Genomic DNA, 13,901 nt, shown 5'->3' on the forward strand with positions numbered 1-13,901 from the left:
CCAAGCCAGGGGCAATTTCTGAGCGCTTAGCCAGGAATAACCCCTGAGCTTCAAAGGGGTGTGCCCTCCCAAAAAAAATTACTTTTGGAATCAAGTACACTTTGAAGGAAAAGACTTAAGGTATCATATGGATCCATCCAAGGTTGGCCATGTGCAAGGCAAATGCCTACCACTGTGCTATCACTCCAGCCTGCCTCCCTCTCCTTCCTTCCTTCCTTCCTTCCTTCCTTCCTTCCTTCCTTCCTTCCTTCCTTCCTTCCTTCCTTCCTTCCTTCCTTCCTTCCTTCCTTCCTTCCTTCCTTCCTTCCTTCCTTCCTTCCTTCCTTCCTTCCCAGTATTTTTGTCTTAGCTATTTTATTCAAAAAGAAAAATAAACAAATTTGATGGTGTGTCTAGGACTGCCCTAATCACCCTCTTTCCCAGGACACACTACTGCCAGCTTCCCAGTCTTCCAGAAATACTTGGCATTTCTGAGCCTGCTGGTGCAGGGTTCCTTTTGAAATGGAACATTCCTAAGAGAGCTTTCTAAAGGTATTGATTCTTTGTCAACAGTAGCTAGAATGGATCAATAATGCATAGAGCTGGAGAGGTAGGCTCTGACCCCATGCTTTGTGATCATGCCTCAGTATTCCCGTGCTCAGATCTGTGTACTATGTGCCTTTCGCTGACCCTTTGAAAAAGTTAGAATTTTGGAGTTCCAGAGAACTTTCTATAGATCTTCTAGTCTATGCAGAAAATATAACAGAGACAGCATGGAGGTAAGGCATTTGCCTTGCATGCAGAAGGTCGGTGGTTCGAATCCTGGCATCCCATGTGGTCCCCTGAGCCTGCCAGGAGCAATTTCTGAGCATAGAGCCGGGAGTAACCACTGAGTGCTGCTGGGTGTGACCCCCCCCCCAAAAAAATGAAAATGTAACAGATGCTCACACAGCCCCCAATGCCATTGTTAGACAACCACTTCTCATGCTCTGGCCAAGAGTTGCTGTGGTCTTGCTTTTGAGTCTTTTTTATTTTGACTGGTACAGTCTGGATTGCTGGCTTTATTTTATATATTTATTTATTCATTTATTTATTTATTTTTGGATCACACTGGCAGTGCTCAGGGGTTATACCTGGCTCTACGCTCAGAAATTGCTTCTGCCAGGCTTGGGGGACCATATGGGATGCTGGAATTCGAACCACTGTTCTTCTGCATGCAAGGCAAATGCCCTATCTTCATGCTATCTCTCCGGTCCCAATTGCTGGCTTTATTGGTGCTTCTTTATTTTTGTCTGTCCCCTGCTATGTGTAGGAGGCCTCAGGGTCACTACCAATTTCTTAGCCAACAGGATGGTCTAGTCAAGTCCAGGAATTTGTACTCATAAAAGGTCATGAATGATGGTAGGACATCTGCTTTATGTGTGTGAAGTTACGAGTTTGATCCTGGCATTGCAATAAAGAATACTAATGATAATAGCTATGGATTTTGATACTTTTCTTATGTTTATAAGCCCTTAATAAGAATTTTTCTAACAGTCATTTGTAAATACATCTATAGTTTTATATATAAATAAAAATAATAAAATTGATTTATTAATTTTAGATGAGTTATACAAGTTTATTAAAAAAGAAAAGTTTACTTGACTTTGGGGGTTGGAGAGATAGTGCAACCAGATGGGCAATTACTTTGCACATGCCCCTGACCCCCCCCCCCCCAGTAATGATCCCTGAGAGCAAAACCAGGAGTAAGCACCAGTCATCATCTGGTGTTGCCCCAAACAAACAAACAAACAAGTTTGTTTGACTTTCATTCCACAACATTGTGCCCAGATGCCTTTTCCATGGTTCCCAGCATGCATTATAGCATTTTGACTGCCACACAGTATTTTTTCCTCCTAATTAGGGTCCCAGGAATCATCCCTTCTGTTGAGAGGCCTGAGGCTGGTCCTTTCTTTAACCATTATAAATAAGGTTACAGTTAATATACTTGAACTTTGAATTCTTGTGGTTAGTAAAGTACAGAAACTAAAAACCAAAATAAAGGGCTGGAGTGATAGTACAGTAGTCAGGACCTTTGCCTAGCATATGGTCAATCTGCGTTTAGTTCCCGACCCTCCATATGGTTCAAACCCTGCCAGAAGTTATTCTGAGGTATGAGTCAGGCAATTCCATCCATATTTAACATCCTTTTCCTTGCTAGTACTATATCTCACAGACCCCAGGGAAGAGTGAGTAGTGAGTTTTCACTTTGGCCAAGAGTTAATGTTTGATGTTTGCTGAGTGGAAGAAAGAACGAAAGTAGAGGGAAAATGAAAAACATTCTAATTTGGTTGGCTTCGCCCTGGCTCACATGGACTTTCATTGAGCTGCTTCAAAGCACCTGCTTTAATGAAAGAAAAGATCCTTTATCTACCTCCTAAATTTAGGGAGCAACCTCTGCTCACATCTCTGCTGGAACTGGGATGGTGCTAATCTTAGCACTGCTCAGAACAGCTATGGAGGGAAGATGCCTGAGCTTTTGTGATCATTCTCTCTCTCTCTCTCTCTCTCTCTCTCTCTCTCTCTCTCTCTCTCTCTCTCTCTCTCCCCCCCCACTCTCTTTTGTTTTGGGGCCACACCCAGCAATGCTAAGGGGTTCCTCCTGGCTCTGTACTCAGGGACCACTCCTGGCAGCCTTGGGGAACCATTTGGGATTCTGGGGATTGAATCCATATCCGCCTCATGCAAGGCAAGTGCCTTACCTGCCATACTATGGCTTCAACCCTATTATTATTTTATTATTATAAATTAAGGGCCATACCAGTTGCTCAGGGCTTACTCTTAGCTCTGGTGCTCAGTCATAATTCCAGCAGACTCAGGGGACCATCTGCGGTGCTGGAACTTGTAAGGCATAACCTTACTTGCATTACTCTCTCTAGCCTCAAATGCCCTAGGTTAGATGTATAATTTTTGTATATTTTGTGGCCCACACTCAGCAGTAGTCAGGGCTTATACCTGACTCTATCTTTAGGGATTGAACCCGGGTCAGCCACTTGCAAGGCAAGTACACTACCCACTCTACTATTTTTCCAGCCCCATAGCCTTCCATGGATGTGTAAGTTTTATGAGATTTCCTGATTCTGCTATTTCTGGTTAAATTCTTATGCTCCCCACCAGTGGTCCTAGTTGAATGCCTTACATGCCATATCACATGACTTACAGTGTGACTATGACTTTAAATAACATTTCTGTGATTCCTCTTGAGCCTGATCATTTTCCCATATTTGATAAGTAATTTCATGTTTTTTTTTTTTTTTTTTTGGGTCACACCCAGCAGTGCTCAGGAGTCACTCCTGGCTTTGCACTCAGATATTGCCCCAGTAGGCTCGGGGGACCATATGGGTTCCCGGAATTCGAACCACCATCTGTCCTGTATGCATGGCAGGTGCCCTACCACTGTGCTATCTCTTCGGCCCGTAATTGCATGTTTTTCCATGACCACTCAAGGGTCCCCACTGTCTCTTAAATGCCAGTGGCATGCAAGCTTAGAAGAGAAACTTCTGAGCATCAAACTTAGAGCAATCCCAAATAAACAAAGAAGTATAGAGAGCAAGGCCTTTGCCTTGAATACAGCCAACCTTGGTTCAATCCCTGGCATTGCAAAGGGTCCCTGACCACTGCCAAGAGTGATCCCTGAACACTGCCAGATGTGGCCCTGAATCCAAGAAAAAGACAAAAGAAGACTAAAAACTTTCCTGCAATAGCGCATTCGCCAAGGGAGAGATCAAGAGCTGGCCACTTTTCTCAGCATTTTGTGGGTTCCAGATGTAGCTTCATTTTCTGGCCTTCACTTTCTAACCCTACTTACTTTGCACCTGGAGTAGTTTGCAGATTGCTCAGTGGAAGTTAACCAGTAAAAAACTACAATAAACTCTCCGCTGACTAATGAAAATAAATGCCTGAATCAGAGTTTCCATTTCCTGCTGGGATGAAAGTGTGCCTATTGTCTGGAGATAATAAAGCAGTTTTGGGGAGGCTGCTGTTGCCAGACTGAGGCATTGCATCCAAAAGCACAAAGATAACTTTGTGTGGTGGCACAGAAAAGCACCCCGTTTCTCCCTTTGCCCAAGTTAGGTCATCCTCAGCCTGCCTCTTTCTCTCCCTGGAAACCCAGCTTCCTGTCCCAGACCACTATCACACAGTGAGCCTCAGGTTCCCAGAAGCAAAAGCTAGCCCGGCAGCATATTTCCATGCTGCTTTTGGTGGGAGAAAGGTTTCTGTAGACGAAAGTGACCCAAAGGAAGCCAAATACAGAAAGGGTGTGATTTGTTTTTACTTTAGCATATTTTTTGTTTTGTTTTTGGGTCATACCCAGCAGCGCTCGGGTTACTCCTGGCTCTACGCTCAGAAATTGCTCCTTGAGGGACCATTTGGGATGCCGGGGTTCAAACCAACGTCTTTCTGCATGCAAGGCAAACACCCTACCTTCATGCAATATCTCCGGCCCCCAACTTAGCATATTTTTAAATATGATAATGAAAGTGGACGTTTAAGTCCCCTTCCCCTCCCTTCCCTAACCCCCTTATTAGAAAGTATGCACCCACACTGAACTTCATCTCTAGTCCCCTCAACCCTTTAAAAAGCCAATACAATCCTTCCTTCCTTCCTTCCTTCCTTCCTCCCTCCCTCCCTCCCTCCCTCCCTCCCTCCCTCCCTCCCTCCCTCCTTTCTTTCTTTCTTTCTTTCTTTCTTTCTTTCTTTCTTTCTTTCTTTCTTTCTTTCTTTCTTTCTTTCTTTCTTTCTTTCTTTCTTTCTTTCTTTCTTTCTTTCTTTCTTTCTTTTCTTTCTCTTCCTTCTTTCTTTTCTTTCTTTTTTTTCTGACCTTCTTGGACAGCTTTTTCTATTTCTGGGAAATAAGAGAAACCAGGGCCATTGCTGGCAGGTCCTAAGAAAAGGCAGAGGGGTGAGAGGCTGTCTGCATCTCTCCGCCTGTGCTGGCTGGTGGGGTGAGGCCTCGTCTGGCTGGCCAGAGTTTCCCACATGTGTTTCCCATCAGACAGGGCTGTGGGACACCTGGCGTGGCCCTGGCACAGCGCTGAGACCCAGAAACAGAACAGAGACCAGACAGTGGAGACTGCCCAGGCCAGATGGTGGAGGCTTTCGCCCAACCAGATGGTGGAGGCTATACACCGGACAGTGCATGCTCCGTGAAGCTTCCCAAAAAATCAGCAGTCCAGAAGGTCTGGCATGGCTTTCTGCCATTACTTCTTGTTAGAAGCCTCCCAAATTTAGGGCAGGGAACTTTTTTGAGTTTATCACCTTTCCTATCACTTCTCCTATTTTCTTTCTTTTTTACTTTAGAAGGTGGAGCAAAAGCTCTAGTCTGTCAAACCAGATCATCAGAGCTCAGGACCTCTGTTGCTTTCATGATTTTATAATAGTAAGTGCTTTAAATTAGTCCACACTAGATGTGTTGTGAGATGAGAAATGGAAAAAAAATTTTTTAAAGAGAGAGATTGGGACTGAGATGATAGTACAGTAGGGTGTGTTTTTGCCTTGCACTCAGTCAACCTGAGTTTCATCTCCAACATCCTACATAGACCTCTGAGCACTGCTAGGAGTAATTTATGAATGCAGAGCCAGGAGTCACTAATGAGTATTACCAGGTCTGGCCCCAAACTAAAAAAATTAAAAAAATTAAAAATAAAAGGGTATTGGCTGCATGCAAGGCAAACACCCTACCACTGAGCTATCTCTCCGCCTCTTTTCTGGAATTCTTTCATCTTCCTCTGGATTGTCTCTGTTTAATCATTGGTTCCTATGAGTGAGGACTGTATTTCCATTCGGCTGATGACCCAGAGCTGACAACCTGTAGGGCACTTTCTCCATTACTGAGAAACTGGGAAGATGTGTAGGCAGGGACGCATGATCTCAGGGGATTCCTTAGCTTTCTCATTTTCATGGAATTATACCTCTAATATGTGGACACGACCATATTTCTTCATTTGCTTGCTTGGTTTCTGGTCACATCAGGTGGTGCTCAGATTTTACTCCTGGCTCTGCACTCAGGGATAATTTTGATGGGAATCTTGAGGACCATATAGGGTGCCAAAATGGAGGAGCAGTTCCTAACGTGTTCTGGGCTTTCTATTCCTTTATTCCCTCGCATGTGAATCAGGGAGATGGCTTGAGAGAGGTCAGGTCATTCCTGTGTCTTTTAGAAGGCTTAGGTGTGGTTTCCAGCTATGGGACCCCCTCATTGTCCTCTCCATAATCTCTTCAGAAAGCCTGAGAGTGGGTGTGTAGGGAACCTCACTCACGGTTTACTTTCCTCTCTTCACTATGCAGGTGTGAGAGGGATGGAGGGAGGAGAGAGATGGGGAGAGAAGAGAGAGACAGAAGAGAGACAGACAGACACATGAAGGCCTATTTTAAAGCTGAGGGAAGCAAGCCCAGAACACAAAAGAGCAGCCAGCCCGTAAGTGTCTGCAGGCCAAGGAGACGTTTGTCAAACATTCCAGGAGGCGCGCCCGCCTGGCGGCCTCTCGGCCCAGCCTCCCTTCGTGTCTGCAGCTCCTCCTGGCTTGGAGAAACTGCCAAAGCCCTGTTGTCCTAGGGCTGCTGCTCTCTAGTCTAGAGCTTCCACAAGGAGGAAAAAAACCTCTTTTTCTCCACCATCTTTGCTTTTACACAGCAAGGGGCCATCCTGTCGCCCCAGACCCAAATATAGGGCCATACCTGGCATTGAACTTGTTTGTGGGACTTTGTAGAAGAAGGGACCAGGTATTGATTGAAAGGGGTTAGAGGTGGGGAGTATCCAGCCCTGCTATCCCCCCTTCCTGGCCCTCCCCGTGTTGCCCAGCTTCTGGATGAATCTCAATCATGAATCCAGATGTGACTATTTTGCTTTGCGCGTGAATAAGGGCTGTGAAATGTTTCTGGCCACATTTATGAACCACATTATGGTTCTATTGATTTCCAGGCACACACACACACACACACACACACACACACACACACACACACACAAAAAAAAAAAAAAAAAAAAAAAAAAAAAAAACCAGGAACCAATGATGGAAGATATCCACAACTCCAAAAATGGGGAGTTGATGAGAAGGAGACAGAACCAGTGAAAAAGATGAATGTGGGTTTAACTTTAAATTCTGATGCTCTTGGAAGCAGAATCAGAAAGCTGTCTTTACTTTCCTTTTGCATTCCTGCTCCCATGGGGAAATCTTCTGTTTGGGTTATTCCTTTCTGTGGAGACTCGCCAATGACCATAAGTATTCTGCCTTTTGGAGTCAGTTGGTGGCCGCCTGCCTTTGGCTAGTTTGGTTTAAGTTGATGCATTTGGGATCCTTTGGGTTTTTTGATGTTGTTCATGGTTTGTTTTACTTTTGACTGAGCTATTGTTCTCCCCCTTGAATATTCTGGAATATGGTAGTAGGAGCCTTTCTTCCTTGCCCAGAGCTGTTCTCTTTCCTCATATTTTTTGTTTTCTGTCTGATTCCATGTCCCAAGAGCAATTGTTCTGAGCAGCTTCCAGAAGAGCAGGCTCTACAGAATGGGGTTCATGTACCCCAGTGTCAGAGAAGTGTCAGTGGTCCTTGGGCTGAACGGGAGAGCAGCTGTGTCAGGAAGCTGTGCTCCCAACCAGAGCACCTACCTAGACCAGCCTGATCTTCCTCTGGACAATGGCTTTCTCATCCCCTACAAAGATTTGCCTGGCCTCTGCCTGAGTTTGATCCTTGGCATTGTATGGGTCCCCGAATCCCACCTGGAGCATTGAATCAGGAGTGTGCCCTGAGACTCTCCAGGTGTGGCCCCTAAATTAAAATAAGGAAAGAAAAGAGAAGTAAACACCAAGAATATAAGTCCCACAGCTTCTGAGATGAGATTGTGCAGATCACAGGACATTGCTCACTGGTGCATTGGCCAGCAGTGGCCAGCAGTGGAAAATCAATGGGGTAACCTGCACTGGACATGACCTGGTTGTCCTGTCAGTGTCCCTCAGCTTTTTGGCCTCTTCCATACCACAAATCTGGTCATGTCAACCATAGTGGGCCTCAAGGTTGACCGAACTGATAATGTTCTCAGCCATTTTCAAATAATTGGGGTCTCCATCTTCCTCACTACAACTAAATACTGAGTTTAATGAGGAAATAGTCATGCTTTTCATATTTGTTTAGAGAATATATATTTTTGGGACTAAAGTGATAGCACAGCGGTAGGATGTTTGCCTTGCACATGGCCGACCTGGGATGCATGGTGGTTCAAATCCTGGCATCCCATATGGTCCCCCAAGCCTGCCAGGAGCGATTTCTGAGTGCAGAGCCAAAAGTAATCCCTGAGAGCCACCAGGTATTGCCCCCAAACAAACAAAAATATATTTTCTTAGTTCGGTGGTGCTCTAGGCCTGTTCCTGACTCAATGCTTGGGGTTCCTGCTGGCAGAGCTAGGACCCAGAGCTAGGGCCCAGAGCTAGGCCTGGGGATTTCTCCCAGGCCTACCACATGCAAAGTTTGTGCTCCAACCCCTTGGGTCATTTCTCGGACTAAATTTGTTATTGTTGCTTTTGTCTGGGGGCCACATCCAGCAATGCTTAAAGGTTACTTTCAGTTCTGTACTCAGAAATTATTTCTGGTGGTGCATAGGGATCATATAGGATTCTGGGAACTAAAAGGTGGGATGTGTGCAAGGCAGAGACCCTACCTGCAGTACTATTTTTCCAGCCGTCAAACTTTTTTTTTTTGGGGGGGGGGTTTTGGGTCACACCCGGCAGTGCTCAGGGGTTACTCCTGGCTCCAAGCTCAGAAATTGCTCCTGGCAGGCACGGGGGACCATATGGGACGCCGGGATTCGAACCGATGACCTTCTGCATGAAAGGCAAACGCCTTACCTCCATGCTATCTCTCCGGCCCCCCGTCAAACTTTTTTAAAAGCAATATTATGTCATAACATACAGATTTCACGACTATATCATGAAACCATGTCTCTGACTTGTGTACGTATTTCTTTCTCTCTCTTTTACACACACACACACACACACACACACCTGGTCACCTCCTTTCTTTCCTTCTATTTACTGACTGAATATTTTGTTTCATATTTTTATGCTTTATCCAAGTACTAAATATACATAATGCAACTTCAAGCCACACTGGTGAGGAAAAGGAAGCTTGGGGGCCCATGTGTTGTGCTCAGGAACAAAACTGGGTAAACCATAGACTATCACACCAACTCCTAGCCTCCCTCCTTCCTTCCCTCCTTCCCTCCTTCCCTCCTTCCCTCCTTCCTTCCTTCCCTCCTCCTTCCTTCCTTCCTTCCTTCCTTCCTTCCTTCCTTCCTTCCTTCCTTCCTTCCTTCCTTCCTTCCTTCCTTCCTTCCTTCCCTTCCTTCCTTCCTTCCTTCCTTCCTTCCTTCCTTCCTTCCTTCCTTCCTTCCTTCCTTCCTTCCTTCCTTCCTTCCTTCCTTCCTTCCTCCTTATTCAAAGTCTGTACTCCTTGCCTTGCCCTTTGAACCATTCCCCCTGTTTTCCTTGGATATTTTTATCCAGTGTATTTCATAGAGATTGTTCCATACAAGTATCAGCAAAGCTCATTGTCCTTTGCATTAGTTACACAAAATTCCTCTTAATTGAGAATAGTGAATGAATAGGCATAATTGCCCATGGATGAAGCTGGTTTTTGCTCTTCTCTTGGGTAGTACTGCAGTATGAGTGTCCTTATACGGACTTCCTTGTTAATGTGTATATGTTTTTTAGCTTCAAAACCAGGGCATTATCTCACTATTGCCCTTCCTGTAGTTAATCATTGGAGATGTTGGTGTGGATGGTGCAATATAAATCAAGTGCACAAAACCACCCCTCCACACTCCATGCCTATAGAGTCTGTGGAGGAGCTGGTGTTTGGAAAACTAGCAGGGGTGTAGTTTGGGAAGGGCTTACTCCAAGTCTACCTCCCCCAGGTAAGGGTGCAGAACTGCTGAGTAGAACCTGGTTGCTGTGTGGATTGAGTAACAGAGTGTATTGTGGACAGAGTCTATATGTTGTTGCAGGACAGTTCCCTGGTGTGTAGAGTCCTGTTTCAGTTTGTGCTGCCAATAAGTTCCAGACCTGAATCTATTCTTAGATTTTTCTAAGTCTCTGTGCTTGCTTGTTCCTCTCTCTTTCTCACTCTCCTTTTTTGCTTCCTTCCTTCTCTCTCTCCTTCTTCCTTTTCTCTCCCTCCCTCCCTCCCTCCCTCCCTCCCTCCCTCCCTCCCTCCCTCCCTCCCTCCCTCCCTCCCTCCCTCTCCTTCTTTTTTCCCCATTTCTTCTTGCCTCCTTTCCTTTCTTCCTATTGGGAATGAAAATTGAGGTCCTAAGCAAACCCTGCCTGAGCACCACTGGGTGTAATCCCACCAAAACAATTTAGCTATATATTTTCCACATTATGTCTATAGCAAACTAAAGATCTGAAGCTCTTTGCTTTTGGGGTTTAAATAGAGCATACCAGGGGCTAGAGAGAAAGCATGGAGATAAGGCATTTGCCTTGAATGCAGAAGGACGGTGGTTCGAATTCCGGCATCCCAAATGGTCCCCCGAGTCTACCAGGGGCGATTTCTGAGTGTAGAGCCAGGAGTACCCCTGAGAGCTGCTGGGTGTGACCCCCCCAAAAAAAAACCCCCAAAACAGAGCATACTAATAATTTTATCTTTTGAACAATAGTGATACTAACTATAGTAAAAGTTACATTCTCAGAAACAAAGTCTGTACAATTATAAGTTAGTTGCCTTTGGCTCTGATGTAGAAACATGGATTTAAAATGATGCTTTTCTTTATTACGGGCTGTTCCTCAGCCAGAAATAAAGTACTTTTATGGTAAACTAAAAAAAAAAACCCTTTTGAAAATTTAGTTTTGGTGAGAATGCCACCTATAAAATTACAAAATGATTTTTAAAGTCTTTTGTAAAGCAAAGTACTATATGTTAATATTTTAAATGTTGTTAAATGCAGATAAAGAGAAAAATATTACAGTTTACACCCTTTTCAGTGCTTTTATCCAACCAGCATGTGGTCATCTTTTTAATACACTTTATTTCTTGTGAACATTTTCTCTTTATAAAAATGGAACCATTATTTGATATTTGATTCTGAGTTGAGTCTGTGCTCCTGGGGGTGGGGGGTTTGTTGAAGTAAACCATTTCAGGGCTTCTTGTGGTGCTGGCAGTGTTGTTGTTTCCATGATACTTGAAATCACTTGCCTACTTAGATATTCTCTAGCTATTCTAGCCCCCCATCCCATTTATTGGGAGGGTCCTATCATCCCTATTGTATGTGTTATGGGGTATATTGGGCCATCCCTATTATATTTAGAGATGACTTATGATTTTGTGCTCAGAAATTACTCCAGGTGGGCTTTTTGGACCCAATGAGGTGCTGGGGGTCAAACCTGAGTCAGCCCTTAATCCCTTATAACCCTCAGCCAATCTTCCCCATTCTGTCAGAAGCATGCAGCTTATCAGAGAAGGTAGGCGTGCGCGTGCGCACACACACACACACACACACACACACACACCTACGCCTGGTACCTGGTATCCTATAAAATGATTTCTTTTTATTTTTTGTTTTGTTTTGGTTTGGTTTTTTGGGTGACACCCGGCAGCGCTCAGAAATAGCTCCTGGTAGGCTCAGGGGACCATATGGGATGCTGGGATTCGAACCACCATCCTCTACATGCAAGGCAAATGCCTTACTTCCATGCTATCTCTCTAGCCCCTATGAAATGATTTCTGAAGTTCTGGTAACTTTGCTGACTTTTGCCTTGTTCCACATTGTTCTGATGAAAAGCACAAACTATACCCTAGACACAATAAAGGGAGACCAAAGCTGAGACTTGATCAGATAGAAGTGTTAAGAGTATCTGAGTCTCTGCGAGTGGAATTAAGGAAATAATTTCTTGAAGAGTAATGATTAACAGGCAAGGACTTTGCCAGAATCTCAGGAATGTACCTTCCCGAGCACCCAACATTTTCATGGTCTCCTTCCTATTAGGCCTCGTGGGGCCTGAATAGGACCAACCGTGTGCTCTTCTCTCCTGCAGTGCTGAACCATCAACACCAGCAGCAGATGGCAGCCAATGCCCTGAGCCCGCAAGGCCACCCACCTCCGAACCCACCTGCAGGGCTTCTGGGAATGCCCAGTGCGCTGACCCCTGAGCAGCAGCAGCAGCAGAAACGACTTCGGAGGATCCAGATGGAGCGAGAGAAGATCCGAATACTGGAGGAGGAGCTTCTGAGGCAGGTATGGCCTCATGGGGGGTGCTGGGGAATGTCTGTGGTTTTGGGTGCTGTGTTTGCAGGAAGGAAGCTAGGAAGCTTCCTTGACATCAAGAAAAAAACTACCCTTTAAAATTCTTATTAGGGCCCGGAGAGATAGCACAGCAGTGTTTGCCTTGCAAGCAGTCGATCCAAGACCTAAGGTGGTTGGTTCGAATCCTTGTCCCATATGGTCCCCTGTGCCTGCCAGGAGCTATTTCTGAACAGACAGCCAGGAGTAACCCCTGAGCACCGCTGGGTGTGGCCCAAAAACCAAAAAATAAAATAAAATAAAATAAAATAAAAAATAAAATTCTTATTTAAAAAAACGTGATTTACAATTCATAATTGAATTTCAGATATCCATTTAGCACTAATTCCACTGCTAGAGTCCACTTCTCTCCACCAATTTTCCCAGAGTGCATACAGACCTTTTTCTCCTTGTCTCCAGTCTGTCGTCATAATAGGCACTTTTTTTAAAGGTTGGTTGTTAGCATTGGGTCTCCTGATTTTAGTATTATTGGCTCCTTGGTACCATGTCAGGAATTTGGCTGAACTGTTCTGCCCTATGCTACACGGATGAGTGTCATTTAGTGGTATTTTCATGGTGAGTGGACTGAGAAGCAGCATCTGAGATGGCTTTCCTCAAGTGCATGGCACCTTGGTACTGAGAACTATGGGAAGAGCAAGCTTGGTTGGAATGAAATGTAGCATCTCTATATAGGAAATTGCCATCTTGAGCTTGGGCATTTTTATTGCTAGCATTGTGGGTATCCCTGAGTAACTGTTCCATGAGACAGGAAGTAGGTCTTATGGCCAGACCTTGAAAACCCAGAAGTCACTTCTGCCAGATTTCTTTGGTCATAACAGTAATAGAAGATTGCCAACCTTTCTCCCCTTAGCTCCTGATTAGGTAACAGAGGGTTGCTTTGTGCAAGAAAATGACCATGAATCTGCCATCTGTGATTCACCATAGAGCTTGAAAAGGGGTTTGATGTGCTCGAAGCATGCAAAAGGGAGCTGGTCTGTTTGTGAGAAAGTCTGTTGAAATGTCTGGATAAGGAGCAGATACTTTTGTGGATAGTCTACATTTGTTTGCTCATTCATTTATTCATTCATAGTATGTTGCCATGTATCCTCTGTGACTCATACTTGCTGCTACATGTCAGAAAAAAATAAAAAGAATAAAAAAGAACCCCAGATGGACCCAAGATTGAATACAGAGGTTAGGAAGCTTGCCTTGCATCTAGCAGACCCATATTCTACCACTGACACTCCACCAAAGTGATTCCTGAGCTCAGAAAGGAATAAGCCCTGAGCACTGCCAAAGAGGAAAAAAAAAAGACCCATAAAGGAGAATACCCAGTTTTTCATCCACCTTCCATAACTTGACTTAATGGGCAAGAGCAGAATTCTTTCCTCTACTTCAGCTAGACTGATTATTTTCAGGTTTCATAACTTTGCTTTATTCATTTTTTATTCGAATTCTTCAGACTTTGCTTTATGACTCACATGGAGAAAGATACATGGAAAGCTTAACTTCCCCGTTGAAGGAAATAAGTCTTTCACTGCCCAGACAGTGTCTGTGCAGGCGGCCCAGGAGGAGAAGGCAGAAGGCGCATTTTTTCTTTTACTTTCATCTGATGC

At 44.6% G+C, this 13,901-nt stretch overlaps 1 protein-coding gene across 1 annotated transcript in view; it reads left to right on the forward strand.

The window, feature by feature from the left end:
• The window catches only part of WWTR1 (WW domain containing transcription regulator 1), a 137,777-nt gene that overhangs the window by 103,686 nt on the left and 20,190 nt on the right, over positions 1–13,901 (forward strand). Inside the window, exon 4 of the mRNA XM_049785345.1 lies at positions 12,041–12,240. Coding sequence (XP_049641302.1) covers positions 12,041–12,240 — 200 coding nt within the window. The remainder of the gene's footprint in view (positions 1–12,040; positions 12,241–13,901) is intronic.

This window comes from Suncus etruscus, chromosome 13 (genome assembly GCF_024139225.1).
Source record: "Suncus etruscus isolate mSunEtr1 chromosome 13, mSunEtr1.pri.cur, whole genome shotgun sequence".
NCBI classification, from domain to species: Eukaryota; Metazoa; Chordata; class Mammalia; order Eulipotyphla; family Soricidae; genus Suncus; species Suncus etruscus.